Here is a 27289-nt window from a genome sequence, read left to right on the forward strand (position 1 = left end):
ATCAAAGGCTACAAATAAATCATTTTATCTACTGTGATTCCCTTCATTCCAAAATAATTTTCCATTCTCTTAATGGTTGCTAAGGGCTTACTTTGTGTCCAGGCCTGTTCTAAGAGCTGGGGTGAATAAAAGTTAAGCAGGTTGGCACAGTCCCTGTCCCACATAGGGCTCACAAGTCTAAGTAGGAGGGAGTTATCTTAAGACTGCTTTGAGAAATGCCAGTATTACATTCCTTCAATCTACCACATTTTGAAAGAGATCTAATAATACATGCCCTCAAGGAAGAGCAAGAACTAGAGATTTATGAAATTATTTTAAACCATTGATTTAACACTATTTTAATAGCTTTTTGAACTCTATTTTAACAGAAATTATTTGATAAATAAGTCTCTTCCTTCAGGAAAAAAACTAAGGACTATTTCCCCCCTAAAGAAATTGATTGGTGGTGAGAAAGCTGAAATGGATCCTCTCTCACAGACTGTACAGTCAAAGTGGCACACCAAGAATTATTTAAAAAAAAATAAACTAGAAACACTTCAAGCACCCTGGCAAATTATCTTACCTGTTCAGTTTCATTTTGGGATTAAAATAGGAGTCTGTTTTCTGAGGTGTGGAATGATTAGGAAGAACATGAATATCTGTGTCAGCCTCTTTCAAAACTTCAGGAGAAGTTTTAGCAGCAGAAGCTGGAAAATGAAAAATTACTGAGTCAGTGTATTTCAAATAATGAGTCCAGATAACAATTTACATTTCGGAGGGCATTTTTCCCCACTCAGGCAGTCAACAAAATTTGCTATGCCCTCACGGTGTGCAGGGCACCGTAACAGGTGATAGAAGTTGGGGGTAGGGGGAAGAGTTCATTCAAGGCATAGCCCTGGTCTTCAAAGAGTTTACAATATAAAGGGAGGAGACAAGAAGGACGAGAATACCCAAAGATGGAACTTGTTCCAGTGGTATTACAGTGGCTAAGCCATTTTCTTAATACATTTGATTTAAAGGCGTCCTTGCCAATGATTCTGAACATTTTCCCCATCCTCCAACCTGTCATCTCTTGGTCCCACTCTCAATTCTAATCATCAAGCTAATTTTTTCCTTGCTTTTTCTTTTACAATTTTCAATAGGCAGACTCCCCCAAGAGGTTTGAGTCCACTACAGATATTTTCAATACTGAATTAGTATAATTATTCTACTGCTGCAACCATACTGTGCATTAAGTGTGCAAGCAGCATGGCATGGTGGAGATAGCACAGGCCTGGGAGTAAAGTCATGGGTTTTAATCCAGGATCTGCCACTTGTCTGCTGTGTCATGGGTTTTAATCCAGGATCTGCCACTTGTCTGCTGTATGGCCTTGAGCAAATCACCTCACTCCTTTGTGGCCCAGTTCCCTCATCTGTAAAATGGGAATTGAGATTGAGCCCCACGCAGGACAGGGACCGTGTCCAACCCGATCTGTGTGTATCTACCGTGCTTAGTACAGGGCCTGGCACATAGTAAGCATTTAACAAATACCATAAGTGCTATTAGTTATTATATCAATCATTCATGAAATTTATTGAGCATTTACTGAGTGCAGAGCCCTGTACTAAGCACCTGGGAGAATACAGTACAGCAGATTTGGTAGACATGCTCCCTGTCCACAACAAGGTTACAGTCTAAAGGGGAAGACAGATATTAATAAAAATAAATTATGGATACAATGACACCTCAGTTGATCAATCAAAACCCCTAAAATCTTTCATCATATTGGATGCTTCTATTTGTCTACAGTTGCTTGCTTCTATTTGGGCCCATTTACAAACACATCTATGAGGGGAGAAATTGTTTAGAAAAATGTTGCGCTCCTTAGAGGCTCAACTGCAATAAATCACAGGAAAGCAGCTTCCCAAATGTCTTCCTGTGCCTCCCTGATTTTAATAGGTTTGTGCTTTTCTCATCTAAATACAAGACTGACCCCCACCAATACCCAAACCAAAAGAAGTAATATGTCCTCCTACGGAATGATTTATTTATTCATATTTCAATATGAAAATTTCATATTCCAGTCTACCTACCTGCAATATATCGGGATTCAGTCTCTCCTTTATTTATATGGCGACTAATATGCCCTACCATATCAGTTCGTCGTGTGATTGTTGCTGAACAAATAATGCAGTGGTAATGAGCGCCCATCTTTGTAGAGGTCTAGAAAACACAGTAAATACAGTGTTAGTCTCTCAGACTTAAATTATAGCAATTTAGGGCTCCAAAGTGATGAACAAGCGAGAAAGTTTTCAAGTTAAAGTTTCTGGGAATATTTTTCTTTTAGTTATGTTACAGGAAATTTATTGTAGCATTAAAAAAACCCCCAAAAAACACCAAACTAAATTTGGCAAAATGAGGGAGGGAGGTATATTTTAAAAGGCCAAATTTGCCATTTCAGGAGAAAAACCCCAAGATTTCAAATAATTTCAATATTCTCTCCCCACATGGTTACTAGGGCCTTCATTTCCTTTTCTGTGGCAGACTGATAAACTACTGGACTCAGTGCTGGCACAATAGGATCTGAGCACTGTGACCCAGCAGTGAGCGTACAGTTTGGGAGCACACTTGGCAGTAACTACCACAACATATTCAACAGTGGCATTTTCCTCATTTTCTCTGTATCTTGAAGAATATGCAAATTAGAGACAAATAATTTTTGCACATTGTAGTTAGTTTAGTGCAGGTTGAGGATGCTTCTTTTAAACTAATAAATCTTGAGTGTCACCTTTCAAATCCTTAACCCAGTAGCTGGGAAGAAAATACTATGCTCACTGACTGCAAATTTTGGATTTAATTTTTAAAGATCTTTCCTCCTTCTGATAAAAGGTGTCATTTTCAATTCCAAAAGCATCACCGCATGTGCTGCTGCCTGAGAAAATTCAGTATCTTACCATTTGTCAAGAGACTTGCCCATTCAGAATATCTGAAATAAAGAAATTTTTCCTGAAACAGTGTATTTGGCCTTTTAAAATATGAAATGCTTCAGTTTTCCCTCCTATTACCAAATTTAGGTGTTTTTTTTTTAAAAAAAAAAAGAAAAATTCCACAATAAATTCCATTTAATGTCCTCTAAATTCAACATAACTAAAAGTACTTCAAGAACACGATCTCCATGCTAGAGAACTCCCCGTAATCAGTTATCCCCACATCCTTCTATTATTAAGTCTCAAACTAGGCCATTTAAGGGGGGGGGATAATAGATATTTCCTTTTCCGATTAAAAACAAAACTGCAAAATGTCATCCCAATTTTTTTTTCCAAGAAGTTAAAACTGAAGAGGCTTTGAATCTACATTTCAAATTAGGGTACAGTGGCCACTCCAATACACTCAAGTGACAAGTAGATGGACTTGAGAGCTAAACCCAAAGAAATTTAGGAACCGAGCAGTGAACTAACACAAACATGAGTCCTACAGACCCTCTTTCTAAAAGAGGAAGAAAATGAAATTTTTGTAATTAAATATTTAAAGTCCTAATCCATTTAATTACCTGGTCTCCTATCAGGTTTGATTTCACTGGCCGGCAAGGTAAGTAACAGATGCACATTTTGTAACCTAGAATAAAGAATATTAATTAAGTAAATACGGCAGGGTTTCTATGGGATGGGGCTTCTGAACATTAATAGTATTAATCGCTGGTGTTTACTGAGTGTTTTCTATGTGCAGAGCACTGCACTAAATTCTTGAGAGAGTACATAGAGTTTATTTATATAATGGTACTTATTGAGCATTTACTATGTGCCTAGCGCTGTTCGAAGCACTGGGGTAGATAGAAGTTAATCAGGTTGGACACAGTCTCTGTCCCACAGTGGACTCACATTCTTAATCCCCATTTTTTTTTTTTTACAGATGGAATAAATTATCTTACTCCACGCTCAACCTTGATTGTAACCGTCTCGAGGCAATGGATCTTGTCTATTTAACCTACTTTCCTCTTCCAACCACTTAGTACACTACTTCGCCCATAGCAGGGGTTTAATAAATACAGTTAACGGACTGACTGATATTCCAAGCAAAAGCCCAAAACAGACATAATTTATTCAAAAAATATTAAAATACATACCTTCAAATTCAACAGAGACTTTCCAATGTAAATTCTGAAGATGCCGATGAAGCTTATGAACAGAAGAAGCTTTGAATTTTTCTTCAGTACAAAGTGGACAAAACTTCCTATCAGCTAAGAAAGGAAAAAAACTCAGTACAAGTAACAGATTCATTCTTATTCAAAAAGATGAAAATCCAAAGTGTATTTTCAAACCTAATTTTTGCATGCTTAAAAATAAAGATGGATATTCCATCTTCTATCACTGAAATGTCAGTGTGAGCAAATGCCTCTTCAATGGTGATCATTTACTCACACTATAAAACAAAAATTAGATTAAGCTATTTGTTTTCATCATCAATTAATGATAGAATAACTTGGATGAAATTTATCTAAGACAGAAAAACTTGGAAAGTATTTTTTATGGCAATACAAAAATGAACATTTATCTACAAAAAATGGAAAACTATCTAAGTCAAGAGTGGAACCAAGACTGGAGAAGCAGCATGGTCTAGTGGAAAGCGAACGGGCCTGAAGTCAGAGGACGTGGGTTCTAAGCCCAGCTCTGCCATTTGTCTGCTATGTGATCTTGGGCAAGCCACTTAACTTTTCTATGCCTCAGTTATCTCTCTGGTAAAATGGAGATTAAATCCTACTCCCCTCCTTAAACTATGAGGCCCATATTAGAAAGGGACTATGTTCCATATGATTAATTTGTATCTACCCCAGCATTTAGATCAGTGCTTGGCACATAGTAAGCGCTTAACAAGTGCCATACAAAAAGCAAACAAAAAAATCCAAAAAGTGGAAAAGTGCCTCCCTCTCCACTGTTGCACCTCTGGTCCTCAGAGGCCCCGGGAGCCAGATGTGAGGAGTAGTAGTAGTATTAACTCAGCGCTTACTGTGTGCAGAGCGTGGTACTAAGCGCTGGGAGAAAATTCACAGGTGCCAATTAAACACGGTCCCTGTCCCTCACGGGGCTTGCAATCTGGGTGGCTTCTTTCCCACAGAACCACACGTCTCGCTGCCACAGTTCCAAGTTTTTAATCCCCGCTGTTTGTGCCAGGGAGACCCCAGGGCATGCCTACCTCCGTTTGGTCTGCTTTGCTTTTTATGAGATTTTGTTAAGCGCTTACTATGTACCAGGCACTGTACCCAGCGCAGGGATTGATACAAGCTAATCAGGTGGAACACAGTTCATGTTCCGCATGGGCCTCACGGTCTTAATCTCTATTTTCCAGATGAGATATCGGAGGCCCAGAGAAGTGAAATGACTCGCCCCAAGTCCCACAGCAGACAGGTGGCAGAGTGGGGATCAGAACCCAGGTCCTTCTGACTCGCAGACCTAGGCCACGCTGCTTCCTGCTTGGGCCGATAGGACCCCAGCAGTGACTGTGAGTGACTGGACCCGCTCTGCTGAGCTTGTGCTGCTATGGAAACCCTGTCCCGCCCAAGGACTCTAACAGCAGTTGGGAGGAGAAAAACTGGTAGGTGGAGCTGCCATCCTGGCTCCTCCTCTGATCTTTTCAAATCCAAGGGAGGAGAGGACTGACTCTCTCCCTTCATTCATCGCCCGCGTCCCAGCACTTACATACAGATATGTAATTTATTTATTTACATTCACTACGTCTCCTCCTCTAGATTGTACCAAGTGCTTAGGATAGTGATCTGCACACAGTAAGCGCTCCATAAATATGACTAATTATGCATCCTTCCCGCCCCAAAACAGTGGGGGCACCTAGGGCTCCCGATCCCCTACGCTTCTGGCAGTCACGGGCTTATCCATCCGGAGGCAGCCTGCTGTAGGGCCAGGTATTCCTGGGAAAGAACTGAGCCCAGGGCCACCTTTCCCTTATTTCTGGAAATTATCTCAGGGACTCCTGGAACCTTTCCTCCAAACAGGACAGCAAGTGGACGATTCGACAGGGAACAGCTACTGCACTGTACAAACTGGGAGGTAGGAGAGAGATGGCATTATTCAAGGCTGTGTCATTCCAAAGGGTCCTGACCAAACGGGTGAGATTTCCGAGGCAAGAGGACTGAGGTGGGCTAGCGGAGAGAGCTACTGCTTTGTCATCTAAATCCCCACTGTATAGAGCACTCACAACTACTAAATTATATTAGGAAAAACAACCGTGATATCAGTTAAGCCATATTCTCTGGGCCAAGCTCTGTGCTAAGCACTGGGGAACATGCGATCGGATCAGACACAAGACACAATCCCGCCCGGGGTTCAGCCTAAGGAAGAGGGAGAACACGTCTCATCTAATTCTGCAGATGAGGAAACCAGGACACAGCGAAGCTAAGTGACCTTCCCAAAGTGATCAGCACCTAGGTCTCCCGACTACGCTACGCCCTACGTTCTTCCGCTAAGCCACGCTGCTTCTCAAATCCTGCCAGTTTTTCTGCCAAAACATTTTCTGGATCTGTTCCTTTCCTCCCCCATTCAAACTGGGTCCAGAAGCTGTCAGGTCCTGGTTAAACTAGGGTACTAGCCTCCCGCCTGGGCTTCCTGCCTCTTCCCCCTTCAGTGTACGCTACATGCCGCTGAACAGATCAGCTTCTTGTCACGTTCCTTAGCATGCCTCTCCACTCCTCAGATGTCTCCAACGGCTCCCCATCTCACCCGCCGTCATGCAGGAACTCCTGGCCACTGGCTTCTAGGACATGCAGCAGCTTTCTCCGTCTTACATACTGGGTTGTCTCCACCTGCTACTCACACTCTTAGAGAAGCAGCGTGGCTCAGTGGAAAGAGCACGGGCTTTGGAGTCAGAGGTCATGGGTTCGAATCCCAGCTCGGCCACTTGTCAGCTATGTGACTTTGGGCAAGTCACTTAACTTCTCGGTGCCTCAGTTACCTCATCTGTAAAATGGGGATTAAGACTGTGAGCCCCACGTGGGACAACCTGATTCCCCTGTGTCTACCCCAGCGCTTAGCACAGAGCTTGGCACATAGTAAATGTTTAACAAATACCAACTCTTTGCTCTCCACAGACTCCCAACTAACTGTACCTCACTCTTCAACTCCGTCCCCTCTTTCACACTCTTCTCCCCGCTTGGAACTCCGCCCTACTGCCAAACCTGTCAGACCACAGCCTTCTCCATCTTTAGAACCAACCCCTGAAAACCTACTTCTTCCAGGAAGCTTTCCCCAATCGATTCACAATATGATTGCATTTATATATTTAACTATTTACTCAGCCCTTTCGTCCCGATGTAATTATGCTCCTTCCTGTTGTGTCCTTGTTCTTCCTGTAAATAATCTGTCTCCTCCATTAGGTTACACTCTCCAAAGAGCTTAATACAGTGCTTCCCACTCAGTCAGTGTAAAGTATAATAAACTGGATAACTTTAGAACTAAATGCTATTTCCCAAACACATCTGTGAAAGACAGCACAGTCGAACATACACTTCTGCTTCCAAAACCTAAGGATTAAACAAGAGTACACTGATGGGTTACTTGTTAAAATTTGTAACTTGCAGTGAGCACCTGGGATGCCGACTAAACCAAGCTAATCAATTCTGGTATGGCAAAACGAGGGCCCACCGAGAGATTATGAAACAACGATTGAACTTTTATTTCATTGGGAATAAAGGTAGAGATCCAGGAGGTTGCTTTTAAGTCCCAAAAGAGTATAAAAGACCACAAGGAAAGTTAAGAATCCAAATACCTTCAACATGATTTGCGTTCGGTGATTCGGGGGAGGCAGACTCACCTTCGGCCAAGCCGGCTAACTTCTCTAGGTCGGTAAGTTGCTTTTGAATTGAGATGTGTTTTTCTGCAAGAATGAGTCATTTTTTCAGGGTTATAAATTGCTATTTTCAAAATTGAGTTTCTCTTTCATCAATTTAACTCTAGCACTAGCATTGAATACCGTGTCTTGGGGGTGGGAGGGGAAGGAACCAGGTGGGTTGAGGGGCAGAGGGCAAAAGCGACATCCTCTCCAGTTCATCCTCACACCCCACGACTGTAGGGCAGTATCTACTTCAAACCTCGGCTATCATTTCCCTTTAAAGAAATTAAAATCCACCGGACGGGACTACATAAGGCTGGAGGCATCGTTTAAGACCAGCAAGCGAAGTTGGGAACCGAGCCCCAACCGGCCCTTATTTGGCCATTTGTGCCTTTCTCCCCAAGTGCCTTGCAACTCGGTTGTAGTTACACCATCAAACACTCTGTTGGAGAAATTTTCAGCTGCCTCTCCCCCCGACCACCTCTGGGGAGCAACAGAGCTGCGTCTGGCTTCGTGAGCTGTAAGCCTAAGGTGGATACCTCCAAATACCCCGAGGGAGGTGTTTCTGAGTGAGAGTCGGCTGGAATGTCTCGCCCAGTTTTTCACATCTAAAACAGACCTCTTCCAGTTCCTGCTCAAATCCTGTCCTCCCGGTGACCTTCCCATCACTGTAGACACCATCACCACCCTCCGTTTCACAGGCCTATAACCTTGGAGTTATCTCTGACTCACCACTCTCATTCAACCCACATATTCAATGTCACAAAATCATCTTGGTTCAATCTCCACAACATTGCTAAAATCCACCCTCTCCTCCCTGTCCAAATGGCTACCATGTTAATCCAAGTCCTTATCCTATCCTAGCTTGTTTACTTCATCAGCCTCCTTGCTGACCTCCCTGCCTCCTGTCTCTCCCCACTACGGTCCATACTTCACAATGCTGCCCAGATCATTTTTCCACATTTGCCCACTCCTCAAGAACCTCCAGTTGCTGCCCAACCACCTCCACATCAAACAGAAACTCCTTACCATCGGTTTTAAAAACAATCACTTTGCCCCATCCTATCTTACTCTGCTGCTTTCCTACTACAATCCAGCCCACACACTTAGCTCCCCTAACACCAACCCACTCACTGTACCTCAATCTCCTCTACATTGCCGCAGACCCCTCGCTCGTGTCCTGCCTCTGGTCTGGAATTCTCTCCCCCTTCATGAACGACTGAGGATCATCCACCCACCGTCAAAGTCTTTATTAAAATCCTACCTTCTCCAAGATGGCTTCCCTATCTAGTCCCTCATCTCCCCTTTCCCTCTCCCCTCTGGGTCATCTATGCGATTGTATCTGTATCCTTTAAGCATTTGATATGCACCCCACCCTCAGCCCCACAGCACTTATACATATCCATGATTGATTTTAACGCCTATCTCCCCCTCTAGACTGTAAGCACTAAGTGGGCAGGGAATGTGTCCTCCCAGTTCTCTCCGAGGTCCTCAGTACAGTGCTCTGCATGCAATAAATAAAACTGATTGACGGACACTGCCTCTAGGCAGAAACAGTGGCTGTCCTCGCTGTTATTGCCTATAGAATCCGCAACAGTCCCAGTCTGAAAGGCCTGTCGTAGCGTGGACCGCCATCCCTTCTGCTTGGGTGACAGAGACTGAAGACAGCGATGTGATGGGGGTGATAAAGAGGGTAACTGCCCTTTTCCCTTTCCCCCCTTTCTTGACCCCAGAAATCAGTTCAACCTATTCACTTCCGATCTAAGGCAGGTCAACCTAATTCCAAGCACTAAGCTATTTTCTGCCACACAAGTTATTTCTTAAAAGAATTACGCTGGCAGCAAAGAGAGGAAAAAATGCAAAGACCGTACCCCTTTAAGCCAAAAAAGCTTTACAACTGTATGCAGGATTTGTCAGCCACCAGAGAACCCAAAAGAGAATCCCAAGGTTGGAAGGGCTCTACCTCACCACCTGCTCCTGCCACACACACTGAAAATTTCTAAAGTCTCTTAACAAACCTCTTGGAAAATCGGATGATAGATCCAAAATGTTACTGTCAGCCTCCCTCGTGGAACTCTGTCCGGTGGGCTCTGCCTCATCCTTGGACGCCATTTCATACAGAATTTCTTCACCTTCTTTGTTGCTATCCAATTTGGAAGGAATAATTTTGCCATCTAAGAGAACCAGATATGAATTTACTCTTTAATAAAAGTTTGCAACACTTTTTGAACATTAAAGTATTTCTCATTTCTTTCTCAGTGTGGAGAGGGGATATCTCGTCCAACTGTCATACTGTCCTCTCCAAGCGCTTAGTACAGTGCTCTGCCCACAGTCAGCACTCAATTCAAAGGAGTGATTGAGGGATCCTCCCACGTACTCAAAAGTAATTGTGCAGCATTTTGTGAATAGTCTCTTCCTGACACCCTGTAGAATTCATTCAAACTACTAACAATAAACACCTTAATTTTGAACAAAGAGGATAAAGGACAGTTAATGGAACACACAGAGAGAAGCTCTATTTATGGATTTTAAGGAAAGCTCATATTTTATGAGCCCTCAGCTCTGAGGACTACGTCCCACTACTTCCTGACGGGCGCCCTGCGGGGAGGGCTCGGCTACAGTTCACCCTGCGGGGAGGGGCTCGGCTAGAGAAGAGTTCAAGGGGAGTGGGCAGCACAGGCTCTCCTGATGTTCACTCATTCATTCAATCGTATTTTTTGAGCACTGTACTGAGCACTTGGGAGAGTACGATACAATGATAAACAGACACATTCCACTGATGGTTTGGTGGATTCGGGGAGGGAGGGAATTCCAGACCGGGGAACAGTGAGAGTGAGGGATCAGAAGAGGGAGGGTCAACAGTGAAGTATTGGAGGGTGAGCCTGGGAGGAATGATGAGGGCTAGTTGGGAGGAGCGGGTCAGAGGAGCCAAGAGGTAAGATGGGGTGAACCCAGAGTCTTGAAGCCGATCTTTAACCTTTAACGGAAATCCAACATTGGAGGCTTTTGAAGAGTGGAGATGTGTACGCGGAGTGAGACATCAAGAAGATGATCTGCCTAGATGGGAGTGGAGACAGGTTGGAGGCAGGGGGACCAATGACGATGAATTTGGACCAGGGTGGTAGCTTTTTTGGGTGGAATGAAAGGGATGGATCTGAGAAATTTTGCGTAGGAAGAACTAGCAGGATTTAGCAGTTGACTGAAAGCTAATGAGGAGTCAATGACTACACCAATCCTGCGGGCTTCTGGAGCAGGGTGGATGTGGTATTTTCAACAGAGGTAGGAAAGTCAAGAGAAATAGGTTTAGCGGGAAAGATGAGGTGATGTCTGTTTTAGACATTTTCAGTTTGAGGCACTGATGAGACACCAAAGTGGAGATATTTTGGAGGCAAGGAGAGATCTCCCCTCTTCTAGACTGTAAACCTGTTGTGGGCAGGGACTGTCTCTCTTGCTGAATTGTACTTTCCAAGTGCTTAGTACAGTGCTCTGCACACAGTAAGTGCTCAATAAATTCGATGGGACGAACGAATGAATGAGGGGAGATACATTCAGGAATCATCTGCAGAGAGGTAGTAGCTGAAGCTAGGTAACGGGACGAGCTACTCAAGAGTGTAAGACAAAAAGTAGGGGACCCAGAAAATAAAAATAATAATGTTGGCATTTGTTAAACGCTTACTAAGTGCAGAGCACTGTTCTAAGCGCTGGGGGAGATACAGGGTAATCAGGTTGTCCCACGTGAGGCTCACAGTCTTCATCCCCATTTGACAGATGAGGTAACTGAGGCACAGAGGAGTTAAGTGACTTGCCCACAGTCACACAGCTGACAAGTGGACACCCACAGTTAGGGTCGACCAACTCGAGAGTTCAGAGGTCACGGAGATACCATTAAGAATGTGGTTGAGCCTAGAAAATCAGGTGCCACTTTGTGCAAATGATGTCACAGTCTATGAGATCTGTAGCAAAGACAACCTCAGGTTTATCTTAACAAGACTGTCTGATGAAGCCCGGGCCCCATTTTCTCTCTCTCCTGGCCTCGCCAAGCCCTTGCCCTCTAGACTGTCAGCTCGTTGTGGGCAGGGATCGTGTCCACCCACTCTGTGGTACTGCTGTCTCCCAAGCACTTAGCACAGTGCTCCACAAGCAATTAAGAGTTCCACAGATATGACTAATGATGGATGGGGTGCACTCCGGCAGTGGGGTTGGACTTCGCCCTCCTCTCCCCCCACATGGCCGAGAAGCAGCGGGGCTTAGTGGAAAGAGCCCGGGTTTGCGAGTCAGAGGCCATGGGTTCTAATCCCCGGCTCCGCCACTTATCAGTTGTGTGGCTTTGGGCAAGTCATTTCGCTTCTCTGTGCCTCTCAGTTCCCTCGTCTGTAAAACGGGCATTCATTCATTCAATTGTATTTATTGAGCTCTTACTGTGTGCAGAGCACTGTACTAAGCATTTGGAAAGTACAATTCAGTAACAGAGACAATCCCTGCCCAACGGGTTCACAGTATAGAGGAGGGAGACAGACATCAAAACACGTAAACAGGCATCAATATAAATAGAATTATAGATATATACATATATACATAAGTGAAAGCTCACCTCCTCCAGGAGGCCTTCCCAGACTGAGCCCTCCTTTTCCTCTGTTCCTCCTCCCCTTCGCCACAACTCCCTCCCTCTGCTCTACCCCTTTCCCCGCCCCACAGCACTTGTGTCTATGTCTGTATTTATTATTCTATTTATTTTACTAATGATGTGTGCATATAATTCTATTTGTTTATATTGATGCCTTTCTACTTGTTTTGTTGTCTGTCTCCCCCTTCTAGACTGTGAGCCCGTTGCTGGACAGGGATTGTCTCTGTTGCCAAATTGTACATTCCAAGCGCTTAGTACAGTGTCCTGCACTCAGCACTCAATAAATACAACTGAATAACCTAGTGCTAAGAACAGTGCTTGGCACATCATAATAATGGTGGTATTTGTTAAGCGCTTATTGTGTGCCAAGCACTGTTTGAAGCACTGGGGTAATAATAATAATGTTGGTATTTGTTAAGCGCTATGTGCCGAGCACTGTTCTAAGCGCTGGGGTAGACACAGGAATCAGGATGTCCCACGTGGGGCTCACAGTCTTAATCCCCATTTTACAGATGAGGTAACTGAGGCACAGAGAAGTTAAGTGACTTGCCCACAGTCACACAGCTGACAAGTGGCAGAGCTGGGATTCGAACTCATGACCTCTGACTTCAAAACCCGTGCTCTTTCCACTGAGCCACGATGCTTCTCTGGATACAAGGTCATCACTTTGCCATTGCTTTAATGAGATGTTCTTCCCCTTGACGCTGTTTATTGCCATTGTTCTTGTCTGTCCATCTCCCCCGATTAGACTGTAAGCCCGTCAAAGGGCAGGGACCGTCCTATCTGTTGCCGATCTGTACATTCCAAGCGCTTAGTACAGTGATCTGCCCATAGTAAATGCTCAATAAATACTATTGAATGAATGAAGGTTGTCCCACATGGGGTTCAGTCTTAGTCCCCGCTTTACAGATGAGGGAACTGTGGCACAGTAAGAGCTCAACACACATTATTATCATTTCCAGGTGCCTCAGGCCCCCACTTCCCCCTCCTCCCGCTCCCAAGCAAGGCCCCTGCCCAGTGTCCCCGCCTGGGGACACTGACTCAATTCATTTCAATCGTATTTATTGAGCGCTTACTGTGTGCAGAGCACCGTACTGAGCGCTTGGAAGGTACAATTTGGCAACAGAGAAAGACCATCCCTACCCACCGACGGGCTCACAGTCTAAAAGGGGAGACAGACAACAAAATAAAACAAGTATTCATTCATTCAATTGTACTTATTGAGCGCTTATTATGTGCAGAGCACTGTACTGAGCGCTTGGAAGGTACAATTCGACAACAGAGACAATCCCTGCCCCACGATGGGCTCACGGTCTGAACGGGGATGACAGAAAACAAAACAAAACAAGTATTCATTCATTCAATCGTGTTTATTGAGCGTTTACTATGTGCAGAGCACTGTACTGAGCGCTTGGAAAGTACAATTGGGCAACAGAGAGAGACAATCCCTGACCAATGACGAGCTCACAGTCTATTAAAGGGGGGGACAGACAACAAAACAAAACAAGTAGTCAGGCGTCAATACCATCAAAATAAAGAGAATCATAGATGTATACCCTGCATTAATAAAATAGAACAATAAATGATTAATACAAATATACACAAATACAGTTGGGCAGGGAATGGGTGGGGCTCAGTGGAAAGAGCCGGGGCTGGGGAGTCAGAGGTCAGGGGTTCTAATTCCGCCTCCGCCACTTGTCAGCTGTGTGACTTTGGGCAAATCACTTCACTTCTCTGGGCCTCAGTGACCTCATCTGTAAAAGGGGGATGAAGACTGTGAGCCCCACGTGGGGTAACCTGATCACCTTGGATCTTCCCCAGCGCTTAGAACAGTGTTTGGCACATAGTAGGCGCTTAACAAATGCCATCATTACTATTATTATTACTTCGCTTCCCCGGGCCTCAGTTTCCTCCTCTGTAAAATGGGGATGAAGACCATGAGCCCCACGTGGGACAACCTGATGACCCTCTATCTACCCCAGCGCTTAGAACTGTACTTGGCACACAGTAAGCGCTTAACAAATGCCATCATTATGATTATTATTACTTCACTGTGCCTCAGTGAGCTCATCTGTAAAACGGGGATGAAGACCGTGAGCCCCACGTGGGACAACCTGATTATCCTGTATCTACCCTCAGCGCTTAGAACAGTGCTTGGTACATAGTGGGCGCTTAACACATGCCATCATTACTATTATTATTACTTCGCTTCCCTGGGCCTCAGTTCCCTCACCTGTAAAATGGGGATGAAGACTGTGAGCCCCACGTGGGACAACCTGATGACCCTCTATCTACCCCAGCGCTTAGAACAGTGCTCGGCACATAGTAGGCGCTTCACAAATGCCATTCTTATCATTATTATTACTTCGCTTCTCTGGGCCTCAGTTTCCTCATCCGTCAAATGGGGACGGAGCCTGGGAGCCCCTCGTGGGGCCGCCTCATCCCCTTGTAAGCGCTTAGCCCAGTGCTCTGCACATAGTAAGTGCTCAATAAATACTAAAATAAATAATTAATAATTAATAAATGATAAAATAAAGCGCTCAATAAATACTAAAATAAATGAATAATGAATAAAAAATAAAGTGCTCAATAAATACTAAAACAATTAAAAAAAAAATTAAAAAAGCGCTCAATAAATACTAAAATAATCAATAAATAACAAATAATAAATAAAACGCTCAATAAATACTAAAATAAGTAATAAATAATAAATAAAACGCTCAATAAATACTAAAATAAATAATAAATACAAAATTAAGCGCTCAATACTAAAATAAACAATTAGTAAATACTAAATAAAGAATAAAGCGCTCAATAAATACTAAAACAATTAGTAAATAATAAATGAAAAATAAAGCGCTCAATAAATGCTAAAATAAATTAGTAAATAAATAAAAAATAAAGCGCTCAATACTAAAGTAATTAGTAAATAATAAATAAAAAATAAAGGGCTCAATAGTAAAATAAACAATTAGCAAATAATAAGTAAAAAATAAAGCGCTCAACAAATACTAAAATAAACAATTAGTAAATAATAAATAAAAAGTAAACCGCTCAATACTAAAATTAGTAAATAAATTAAAAATAAAGCGCTCAATAAACACTAAAATAAATAACTAGTAGATAATAAATAAAAATAAAGCGCTCAATAAATACTAAAACAAATAATTAGCAAATAATAAATAAAAAGTAAAGCGCTCAAGAAATACTAAAATAATTAGTAAATAATAAATAAAAAATAAAGCGCTCAATAAATACTAAAATAATTAGCAAATAATAAATAAAAAATAAAGCGCTCAATAAATACTAAAATAATTAGCAAATAATAAATAAAAAATAAAGCGCTCAATAAATACTAAAATAATTAGTAAATAATAAATAAAAAATAAAGCGCTCAATAAATACTAAAATAAATAATTAGCAAATAATAAATAAAAAGTAAAGCGCTCAATAAATACTAAAATAATTAGTAAATAATAAATAAAAAATAAAGCGCTCAAGAAATACTAAAATAATTAGTAAATAATAAATAAAAAATAAAGCGCTCAAGAAATACTAAAATAATTAGCAAATAATAAATAAAAAGTAAAGCGCTCAAGAAATACTAAAATAATTAGTAAATAATCAATGAAAAATAAAGCGCTCAATAAATACTAAAATAATTAACTAGCAAATAATCAATGAAAAATAAAGCGCTCAAGAAATGTTAAAATAAATAACTAGCAAATAATCAATGAAAAATGAAGCGCTCAAGAAATATTAAAATAAATAACTAGCAACTAATCAATGAAAACTAAAGCGCTCAAGAAATACTAAAATTACTAGCAACTAATCAATGAAAAATAAAGCGCTCAAGAAATACTAAAGCTGAGCAGAGCGCTTGGCACATACCGTTGGTATTTGTTAAGCGCTTCCTAAGTGCAGAGCACTGTGCTAAGCGCTGGGGCCTCACCAACGCCATTACCATGATGATTAAGAGGGGCTCAGTCTGGGAAGGCCTCCCGGAGGAGGTGAGCTCTTACTCGTCTCCGCGGCGCCCGGGCCTTCCTCCACCTCCTCCCCCTCTTCTTCTTCTTCTTCCTCCTCCTCCTCCTCTTCTTCCTTCCCCTGGCCGTCCTCGGGTGTCGGGGCGGCCTCCGCCATGACGCCCACCGCGTCCGGGCGACGGCGCAGCGGCGGCAATGGCGGCCTCCCCGTCGGGCCCGGCCCCGTCGCGCGACCGGAAGTGCCGGGCCCGGGACCCGCCCCCGACGCGTGACGTCAGCGCGCCGCCCGGGCCAGGGGGGCCAATCGGAAGGAAGGCGAGGGGGCCCCGCCCCCCGGCTGGGAAACCGGAAGTGACCGCAACGGCCCAGCGAGGCGCGCGGCTGAAGCCAAACCGAGGGGAAGGCGGGAAGAAGAACTACATTTCCCAGCATGCATTGAGAGCGGGCGCCTCTCCCCCCCCCCCTCCCTTTTGGGCCTTTGGCTTGGGGCGCCGCCGGTGAGTACCATCCCCCGTCCCTTCTTAGTCTTTGGGCATTTCCTTAATAATATTGGTATCTGTTAAGCGCTTACTATGTGCAGAGCACTGTTCTAAGCGCCGGGGGAGATCCAGGGTCATCAGGTTGTCTCATGGGAGGCTCACACTTCATCCCCATTTTCCAGATGAGGGAACTGAGGCCCAGAGAAGTGAAGTGACTTGCCCACAGTCACCCTGCTGACAAGGGGCAGAGCCGGGATTCGAACCCATGACCTCTGACTCCCAAGCCTGGCCTCTTCCCACTGAGCCACGCTGCTTCTCTAAGTGCTTATTATGTCTGTGGGCAAGTCACTTCACTTCTCAGGGCCTCAGTGACCTCATCTGTACAATGGGCATTAAGACTGTGAGCCTCATGTGAGACAACCTGATCACCTTGTATCTCCCCCAGCGCTTAGAACAGTGCTCGGCACATAGTAAGCACTTAACAAATGCCATCATTATTATTATTAGAGAAGCAGGTTAGCTCAGTGGAAAGAGCATGGGCTCGGGAGTCAGAGGTCATGAGCTCGAATTCCGCCTCTGCCCCTTGTCAGCTGTGTGACTGTGGGCAAGTCACTTCACTTCTCTGGGCCTCAGTTCCCTCATCTGGAAAATGGGGATGAAGTGTGAGCCTCATGTAGGACAACCTGATGACCCTGGATCTACCCCAGCGCTTAGAACAGTGCTCGGCACATAGTAAGCGCTTAACAAATACCAACGTATATATATATATATATATATATATATATATTATGCCTCGAGCACAGCGCCAAGCTTGGAGGCAGATGCGAGATCATGTAATGGGACACAGTCCCCGTCCGGCACCAGGACGGAGAGAGACAAAAAGGGAGAAAAAGAGAAAGAGGAACAGGCCCAAAGACAGCCAAGGGGCGAGGCTGGTGCTGCTGGCCCATCTACAAGCCCCTTGGCCTCCCCCTCCACCCCATTCATTCAATAGTATTTATTGAGCGCTTACTATGTGCAGAGCATTGTACTAAGCGCTTGGAATGGACAAATCAGTAACAGATAGAGACAGTCCCTGCCCTTTGACGGGCGCACAGTCTATTCGGGGGAGACGGACAGACAAGGACAATGGCAATAAATAGAATCGAGGGGAAGAACATATTAAAACAATAGCAAATAAATAGAATCAAGGCGATGTATGTTTCATTAACAAAATAAATAGGGTAATGAAAATATATACACCCCAGTCACCCGACGTCTTCCTCTAACTTCTGGGTGGGTTGGACGGCTAGAGCCCGGGCCTGGGAGTCAAAAGGTCATGGGTTCTAATCCCCCCTCCGCCACTTAATAATAATAATGTTGGTATTTGTTAAGCGCTTACTATGTGCAGAGCACTGTTCTGAGTGCTGGGGTAGACACAGGGGAATCGGGTTGTCCCACATGGGGCTCACAGTCTTAATCCCCATTTTACAGATGAGGTCACTGAGGCACAGAGAAGAGAAGTGACTTGCCCACAGTCACCCAGCTGACAAGTGGCAGAGCTGGGATTTGAACTCATGACCTCTGACTCCAAAGCCCAGGCTCTTTCCACTGAGCCATGCACCTGTCCGCTGGGTGACCTTGGACAAGTCCCTTGACTTCTCTGGGTCCCAGTGACCTCATCCGTTCAAGGGGGATGGAGCCTGGGCGCCCCTCGTGGGACAGGGCCGGTGTCCGACCCGCTTTGCTTGCATCCACCCCGGCGCTCAGTACAGTGCCCAGCCCTTATGATGATGACGACGATGAGAGAAGCAGCATGGCTTAGTGGGAAGAGCCCGGGCTTGGGAGTCAGAGGTCATGAGTTTGAATCCCAGCTCTGCCACCTGTCAGCTGTGTGACTGTGGGCGAGTCACTTCACTTCTCTGGGCCTCAGTGACCTCATCTGTCAAATGGGAATGAACTGTGAGCCTCACGTGGGACCACCTGATGACCCTGTATCTCCCCCAGCCCTTAGAACAGTGCTCTGCACCTCGTAAGCGCTCAACAAATACCAACATTATTAGAGAAGCAGCGTGGCTCAGTGGAAAGAGCACTGGCTTTGGAGTCAGAGGTCATGAGTTCGAATCCCAGCTCTGCCACTTGTCAGCTCTGTGACTGTGGGCAAGTCACTTCACTTCTCTGTGCCTCAGTGACCTCATCTGTAAAATGGGGATTAAGACTGTGAGCCCCACGTGGGACATCCTGATTCCTGTGTCTACCCCAGCGCTTAGAACAGTGCTCGGCACATAGTAAGCGCTTAACAAATAGCAACATTATTATTATGATAACCCCGGGTTGTGTTGTCCATTCGTTTTGCCCGCGGGGACTGTTTGTGTTGTGGTCCGTGACTCACACAGTGTCACTTCCTGTTGTCAGCTGTGTGTGTGTGTTTGTGTGACTCCTTGACGGTTAGGCTTCCTGCCAAGCGGGGCGGCGTCGTGTAGCCGGGAGGACGGTTCGGGGCCGAGGAAAGGCTGCGGGCCCCTCCAGGGGCCTTGGCGGGTTCGTCGTGGTCGGGGGAAGGGGCCGCCGACGCCGGACATTTTCACCACCCCAACTCAGCGTGGCTCAGTGGAAAGAGCACGGGCCCTGGAATCAGGACTCATGAGTTCGAATCCCAGCTCTGCCACTTGTCGGCTGTGTGACTGTGGGCAAGTCACTTAACTTCTCTGTGCCTCAGTTCCCTCATCTGTAAAATGGGGATTAAGACTGTGAGCCCCACGTGGGACAACCTGCTTCCCCTATGTCTACCCAGCGCTTAGAACAGTGCTCGGCACATAGTAAGCGCTTAACAAATACCAACATTATTAACTCACTCCTGCCTCCGCGCATGCTCCCTGCCCGCCTCCTCCCCGGCTCCCTTATTCCCCTCGCCCCTCCGCGCATGCTCCCTGGCCCGCCTCGTCCCCCTGCTCTCTCTCACCCACCCCCGCCGCTCCGCGCATGCTCCCTGTCCCACCTCGTCCCCCGGCTCTCAGCACCCCCTGACCTCCGAGCATGCTCCCTGCCCACCTCCTCCCCGGCTCCCTTATTCCCCCCGCCCTTCCGCGCATGCTCCTTGGTCCACCTCGTCCCCCTGCTCCCTTATTTCCCCCCCCGCCTCTGCGCATGCTTGCTGCCCCCCTCGTCCCCCTGCTCCCTTATTCCCCCCCCCCCCCGGACGCCGATCCGCGCATGCTCCCTGTCCCACCTCGTCCCCCGGCTCTTATCCCCCCGCCCCTCTGCGCATGCTCCCTGGCCCGCCTTGTCCCCCGGTTCTCTCTTCCCCCCACCTCCGCGCATGCTCCATGTCCCGTCTCGTCCCTCTGCTTCCTTATCCCCCTTGGCCCCTCCGCGCATGCTCCCTGCCCGCCTCGTCCCCCTGCTCCCTTATCCCCCCCCCCCGCCCCTCCGCGCATGCTCCGTGGCCCGCCTCGTTCCCCGGCTCCCCCTGGAGCTCCTCCGCCCCATTCGCCCGAGGGTCGTGGGTTCTAATCCAGCTTCCTCCACTTGTCCGCTGGGTGACCTGGGGTAAGTCACTTTACGTCCCTGGGCCTCAGTTCCCTCATCTGGAAAATGGGGATAATACTAATAATGCTGGTATTTGTTAAGCGCATTCTATGTGCCAAGCACTGTTCTAAGCGCTGGGATAGAGACAGGGTGAGCAGGTTGTCCCACGTGGGGCTCACAGTCTTCATCCCCATTTTACATGGATGGAGACTGAGCCCCAAGTGGGACGAGGAGTGTGTTCAACCCCATTTACTTGTACCCACCTCAGCGCTCAGTACAGTGCCTGGCATAGAGTAAGCGCTCAACAGATGCCATAATTATTTTTTATTATTATTCGTCTCCCCCGCCACTCCCCATCATTTTTCTACAAAAGCGTGCATTCTGTGTTTTCCCCCCTCCTCAAGATCCTCCACGGATTGCCCATCCCGGCCCTGCCACTGGTCTGCTGTGTGACCTTGAGCAAGTCACTTCACTTCTCTGGGCCTCAGTTACTTCATCTGTAAAATGGGGATTGAGACTGTGAAGCCCCATGTGGGACAGGGATCGTGTCCAACCCAATTTGCTTCTCTCCACCCCAGCGCTTAGTACAGTGCCTGGCAACAAGAGAGCACTTGACAAATACCATGGTTATCCATCTCCACATCAAATGGAAACTCCTCACCAACAGCTTTAAAGCAGTCAGTCACCTTCCCCCTCCTACCTCACCTCGCTGCCCTCCTACTACAACCCAAGACCGCACACTTTGCTCTGCTAATGCCAACCTCCTCACCGCACCTTGACATCTGAGACACAAAAAGTGCCACTGCTTTTGCATAAACCTCAAAAGACAAAGCAATAAGTGATACTTGTACATAAGTAAATCCTATATGCTCAATTCAGTCGTATTTATTGAGCACTTACTCTATGCAAAGCACTGTACTAAGTGCTGTAAATGTTATTGTAGAGTAAATTTTTAAATGGCACTTAAGTGCTCACTATATGCCAGGCACTGTACTAATTGCTGAGTTAGATGCAACTCCCCCCCACCGCCCCCACGCTAGGCTATAAGCCCCTTTCTCTTTATTGCTGTATTGTACTTTCCAAGTGCTTAGTACAGTGCTTTGCACACAGTAAGAGTTCAATAAATACAGTTGAATGAATGAGTGAATACAAGATAATCAGGTTGGACCCAGTCCCTGACTCCATGGGGCTCACAGTCCACATTGGAGGGAGGAGGATTTATTCCCCTTTTTATATATAAGGTAACTGAGGCACAGAGAAGTTAAGCCTCTTGCCTAAGGTCACACAGCAGCGATGTGGCAGAGCCAGGATTAGAACCCAGGTTCTTTGCCATGCAGACCTATGTTCTTCTCAGTAGTCCACATGGCTTCTCTGTGTGAGTAAATACAGTAATATGATGTGAAACTCAGTAGTAATGTACAAATGGTCAGGAGAAAAAGGGGTAACTGCAGCCAGATTTTCAGAAGAGGAAATGGTATTCCTCTGGACACACTTTGTTTCTCTTAAGGGGGAGAAAAGGTCAGCTTCGAAAGTTACATGGGCCTGACAAGTAAGTGAAACGTTCCACACCCAGAAACTGGACAGAAGTAAAATCAGATAGTGTTTGAAGGGAAGCTTCCTAATCAACCGACTCTTGTTTCAGATTTTAATTGTTTCAAGTTTAACAAGAAGCTCCAATTTAACAGGAAGCTGTAGCTACCTCCGCTTGTTTAGAGTACAGTGCCTGGCATGTAGAAAGTGTATAACAAATACCCTCCAAGAAAGAAAAGGTTGTAGTATGTCGAACTTGGCTAGATCCGCTTCTCGCCTAGTTTGTGTGGCTCTTCTCCTCCACTCACTTGCAGCTCTGTAGTTCACACCTTTACAGCTTTTTCTAGAAGAGGCCCTGAGATCTTTCACATTCTGTGTGATTGAATTATTCTTTCCCTACTAAGGTTATTCAAAAGTCAAACCGGGGATGAGATCCTTTTCTTTTCCAATGAGTGTTTTTGAGAGTAGGTGCGGGTAGTTAAAACTAAAGGATAAGAAATGAAAATCAGACCTGTTGTGTGAAAATTATTAGCCTTCTAAGAGGGAAGCTGGGTAGGATTATTTATGTAAAAATTTAGATAATTTACACTGTGGTTAATGGAATAAAGACATTTGCTCATTGGGAAATCCTGAGCAGTAGTGTATAATACTTGTTAAGCCCTTTGAAGTGAGATAATCCAGCTACTGATGGTCCAGTAATTAAGTACTCCTGGTCTCCTGTAGCTCTGCTGAATATATCGTGCATGCCCTTTTACCAAAGCCAACTATCCCCTTTTCCTTCTTCCTGCTATCCGTGAATTACTTTAGTGACCGTCTTCCCTGCCGGATGGTAAACTCCTTCAGAGCAGAGATCATATTTACTCAATCTGTTATGCTCTCCCAAGGGCTTAATGGAGTGCCATGCACAGACTAGCTGCTTATTAAATACTATCGATTTGATTCACTTCTTAATAGTATTTTGAAAGAAATGAATAAGCAATTGCTTTTCACTTTCCTCTGTTATCTGTTGCACCGTTACACTAAGTCACTAATACGGAGATTTATATTCCTGTTCACAATTTGAAACAGGCTGATGGAGATTGATAAAGGATTGAATTTAATTGAAATATAGTTCAAAATCTCATTTGAGAATTTGTCAATTCATAGTCAAAAGCAAAGGTTGAACCTGATTCAGAGAAATTCAGAGCTCTTAATTAATGGTAAAAAATAAAATCACCAGGTCTTCCTCTCACCCGTAACACAATCCGTATATTTTTCTAGCTCCTTTAATCCTTAGCCAGCCTAAGGAGGGAGTTCCATTACAAAAATCCTAAAAGAAACCTCACCCGATATAAGCCCTGTAAGAATATCACAAATAGTAATATATGTCTCTTGTTTTTCAGCTTCCTATTTCGAAATGTCTAAAAAAGAATCTATTTGCAAACACGGGAAGTGTTGCAGAGATGTCATTTATTCTGTGCATCAACTTGCTGAAAGAGTAAGAATGATCATTTCATAGCCTAAACAGAACATTTCACTACTGCTTTTGTTTTCAGAGCAGCGTACTCATAACATAATTGTATTTTGAATAGCTTATGCCATCTTGTCTCTGAATAGGTATGGGTTTTCCTCATCATTGCTATCATACTCCTCAAGTAGGGATAGAATACTGTGTTGGTGTTTATCAATGATAGTTTGAAACCTCAAAATGGTCTTATGTGCTTAATGTTCCCCCAAACATTGGTAGCATTCCATTTCTTACAACTGAAGTACAGTGACTTGAGCACAATAAACACTCCACAAGTGTTCAAAGAAGTTGATCAGGATGAATTAGTTCTGTTCTATGTATTTTAACCATGGGCTTCTTTTCTTCCTCTTGGACTGGAACCCTCAGGACAAGAAGGGGAAGAAGGCTGTACCCACCCAAAGTTTAACATATTCAGATTCTAAAGCAGAGAAAAGAAAATCGGTGAGTACTTCACTGTTGTTGTTGTTTATTGTGTTTAAGTGCTTACTCAGTGCCAGGCACTGTACTTAGCATTGGAGTAGATACAGACATATCAGGTTGTCTTAATCCCCATTTTACAGATAGGGTAACTGAAGCACAGGGAAGATAAGCGTCTTGCCCAAGGTCACACAGCACACAACTGTTGCCTATGATTATATTTTTTGAATAGTTTTAAAAACTGATCAGTACCAACTTTTTATTTTGAGGGGGCTAGTTTTGCGGTTAGGCTTTCAGGATTCTTACTTCCAAGGGTGGAAAGTCAATCAATAATAAGTGAGAGCCTGCTGTATACAGAAATGGAGAAGCAGCTTGGCCTAGTGCAGAGAGCACGGGCCTGGGAGTTAGAAGGACCTGGGGTTTAATCCTGGCTTTGCAAATTTCTTACTGTCTGTCTTAGGGCAAGTCACTTTACTTCTCTGTGTCTCGGTTTCCTCAACTCTAAAATGGGGATACTGCGTTGGTGTGCCAATAAATGCAATAATAGAGGTCTTGACACTCCAGGTCCTTCTTTTGGGCTTGACACCAACTTAGCCCAGAAACAGTTTAGTATTTGACACAGTATGGGGCATACTAAATAAATCAATTTGGTCAATGGGGGTGGTGGTGGTGATGATGATGATGAAGTCTGCATCATAGTTTGACATGGAACCTAAGAGTTGCCTGAAAGTGGGTCTGGATAGTTTTCCAGGTTAGAGGAGACCTTGTGCAGGCCCAGACTTTTCAAGGCTGGCTCAAGTGGAAGAGCATCTGTGGGAATCAGCTCCTGCCTGGAGCTGCATCCCGTGGCTGCGGGCCCGCTGGTATCCAGCGCAGTTGGACACGATCTTCCGAGAGTCCACGTTCCTTGTTGTTTTTTCATGAGGAGCAGCATAAAGCGGGGCCAGCCTCCTTGGCATTATTGGGATTTAGATTTAGGGATTCTTTCTATGCCACTGATCTGGCCAAGGCCCTTCCATGGAACCGGCTGCTTGCTTTTTCACTGCTGTTGGGATAGTGAAGATTTCCCCGCGATTGTCTGTGGACCTGGCATTCCACCTCTCCATAGTCGGAGAAAGAGAGTGGATTGCCTGCTCGGCAGCAACACTGGGGACGGAGAACGATGCCTGCCGGAGAACCCAAGGAGCGTCGGGTGAGTCTTGGGTCCTTCCAGAGTCAGGAAGCCCAATTATATGAAGAGCTTCTATGAAGTAGATGGAATTAAGTCTCCTGTTATGTGACAAGTAACACGAAAAGCAGAGGCTGTTCTCTCTGCCACTTTACTCTAAATGATTGAAAGCTGACTGCCCAACACGATTTGCATTGTCATGGGCAAAAAAACAAAACACTCAACCCTCTAGGACCCCTCCCTGCTTAGGCCTAGATTTTTAGAAGTATTTGGCGATTTTTGCCCACATTTATATTCCTTACTTTCTGCTGCGTAGTGAATGGTTTGCGTGTAGATGATAGGGCGTTCATCTAATAATAGTTGATTCTTTCATGATACCTGGCATTTCATTATGTTCTGCAATAAATTTTCTTCTTTTAGGAATTTGATCCCACTGATACTTTACACTGTGATACAAAAGGAGAGGTGTTTAAAAGGTACGTTTGTGAATGTTTTGCCTTCTTTTGGGTATGAATGGTGAGGAGAGATGGATAAACAAAAGTAAGTATGTAATTTAGATTTGTAGTAACTGCAGTTCAGAATCTTGGACTGAACGTCTCCAACTTTTTTCATTCCTTTATTGTCTAAGCTATTTTTTAATGGTATTTGTTAAGTACTTACTATGTGTCAAGCACTGTTCTAAGCGCTGGAGTAGAGACAAGTCAATCAGGTGGGAAATAGTCCGTGTCATGTGGCTCACAGTCCAAGTAGCAGGGAAGAAAGGTATTCATTCAATACCTAATTTACAGATGGGGAAAGTGAGGCCCAGAGAAGTATCTTGCCCACGGTCACACAGCAGACAATGGGAAGAGGCAGGGTTAGGACCTTGCTTTTCTGTTAGGCTATGCTGTTTCTCAATCTGAATAAGATATTCAGATTATAATAGCAGGTGAGGTTCTTCAAAATCATCCTAAAGGGGAAAAACATGTTTTTAATAAAATTATATTCTGTGAAAATTTTTGTTGGCGGCATCTCATTTAAAAACAAAACTCAATTTCAATTCTGAATGATCTAACTATATTCCCCCAGTACTCATCATCACCAATAAAGGGTTTGAAGTCTTAGTAGTCTTTTCCCACTAGGACCACTGGGAATGATACAGGTAAATCCCCAGAAGAAGGATTTTCCACTAAGGGCTCCTGGGGGTATTTCAGAGCATGATGGCAGATAGGATCCAGTTCTTAGAAACAGCAGCCTCATCACCTGATGCTGCTACTTGTTGCTGTGCTCTCTGAGGTGAGAACTTCTGGGAGCCTTTCAAAAAACAGAGCAAGTCGCAGGTGAGAAGAGAAAATAAATCTAACTGGCACCTTCTTTGAGAAGTAGCTTGGCCTAGTGGATAGGACCCAGGCCTGGAAGTCCAAAGTACCTGGATTCTCAACCCGGTTCCACCACATGTCTGCAGTGTGACCTTGAGCAAGTCACTTCACTTCCCTTTGCTTCAGTGACCTCATCTGCAAAATGGAGTTTTAAAAACCGTGAGCTCTGTGTGAGACAGGGACCGTGTCTAACCTTATTAACTTTCGTCTACCCCATTGCTTAGTACATTGCCTGGAACATAGTAAGTGCTTAACAAATACCGTAAAAAAAAGTCTGTGCTGCTTCTGGGGGTTCTGCAGGGTGCAGCCCTGCTCCCCAGAAGCATGAATTCTGAGGAGCTGGCAGCAACAGCCGTTTCCCTTCACTTCCTGCTCCGGCTTTTGTTTTTCGTCACTTCTGGGTGGGTATGAGGGGGAGACGGAAAGGATGATGGAGAGGGGGCTTCCTCAGGATCCTGGATACTACAGGGATTGCAGTTTCTAGAAAAGCATGATTGTTATATTGTACTCTCCCAAGGGCTTAGTACAGTGCCCTGCACACAGAAAGCGCTCAATAAAGAAGATTGAATGAATGAATGAAAGCCTCTGCCCTAAAAAGGCTTCCGATGGTTTTAGGGTTTTTATTTTTATAATAGTTGCTTTTCATCATTATTGCCCCTTAAAATGGGTCTCTGATGGCTTTCATTGACTATATTGAATTTAGGCCACTGTTGGTTGAGAATTGAAGTACAGTGTAGGACACTTTGTGCAGAATTGAAATAGCAACTCAGTCTTACTGCTTTATTTGCCAACATTTTACATGTTAAGAAAAGGCTAAATGGAGAAACGTGATCATTTTAAACTGCTGTTGCACTGGTCCGTCTCCTTCAAATTTCAGTTGAATGCCCCATAATGTTTGTAGTTGGAGGCATTTAGCCA

At 44.7% G+C, this 27289-nt stretch overlaps 2 protein-coding genes across 4 annotated transcripts in view; one reads left to right on the forward strand and one right to left on the reverse strand.

Moving 5' to 3' along the window:
• TRMT1L (tRNA methyltransferase 1 like) overlaps positions 1 to 16623 on the reverse strand; it is a 28799-nt gene extending 12176 nt beyond the window's left edge. The window contains exons 1-7 of one of the 3 annotated variants that reach the window (XM_007668982.4): positions 16442 to 16623; positions 9814 to 9969; positions 7778 to 7840; positions 4083 to 4196; positions 3510 to 3574; positions 2053 to 2182; positions 563 to 686 (exon numbers count right to left, since the gene is read on the reverse strand). In XM_007668982.4, the coding sequence (XP_007667172.2) occupies positions 563 to 686; positions 2053 to 2182; positions 3510 to 3574; positions 4083 to 4196; positions 7778 to 7840; positions 9814 to 9969; positions 16442 to 16562 (773 nt within the window). In that variant the 5' untranslated portion in view covers positions 16563 to 16623. Of the gene's footprint in view, positions 1 to 562; positions 687 to 2052; positions 2183 to 3509; positions 3575 to 4082; positions 4197 to 7732; positions 7841 to 9813; positions 9970 to 16310; positions 16406 to 16441 lie in introns of those variants that run through there. The other 2 variants (XM_007668981.4, XM_029080732.2) reach the window with 2 other exon arrangements.
• Positions 16624 to 20315: 3692 nt separating this feature from the next.
• The window catches only part of SWT1 (SWT1 RNA endoribonuclease homolog), a 50669-nt gene continuing 43695 nt past the window's right edge, over positions 20316 to 27289 (forward strand). Inside the window, exons 1-4 of the mRNA XM_029080789.2 lie at positions 20316 to 20412; positions 23304 to 23398; positions 23795 to 23869; positions 25434 to 25489. Of these exons, the coding sequence (XP_028936622.1) occupies positions 23318 to 23398; positions 23795 to 23869; positions 25434 to 25489 (212 nt within the window). The 5' untranslated portion in view covers positions 20316 to 20412; positions 23304 to 23317. The remainder of the gene's footprint in view (positions 20413 to 23303; positions 23399 to 23794; positions 23870 to 25433; positions 25490 to 27289) is intronic.

This window comes from Ornithorhynchus anatinus, chromosome 16, assembly GCF_004115215.2.
Source record: "Ornithorhynchus anatinus isolate Pmale09 chromosome 16, mOrnAna1.pri.v4, whole genome shotgun sequence".
Lineage (NCBI taxonomy): Eukaryota > Metazoa > Chordata > Mammalia > Monotremata > Ornithorhynchidae > Ornithorhynchus > Ornithorhynchus anatinus.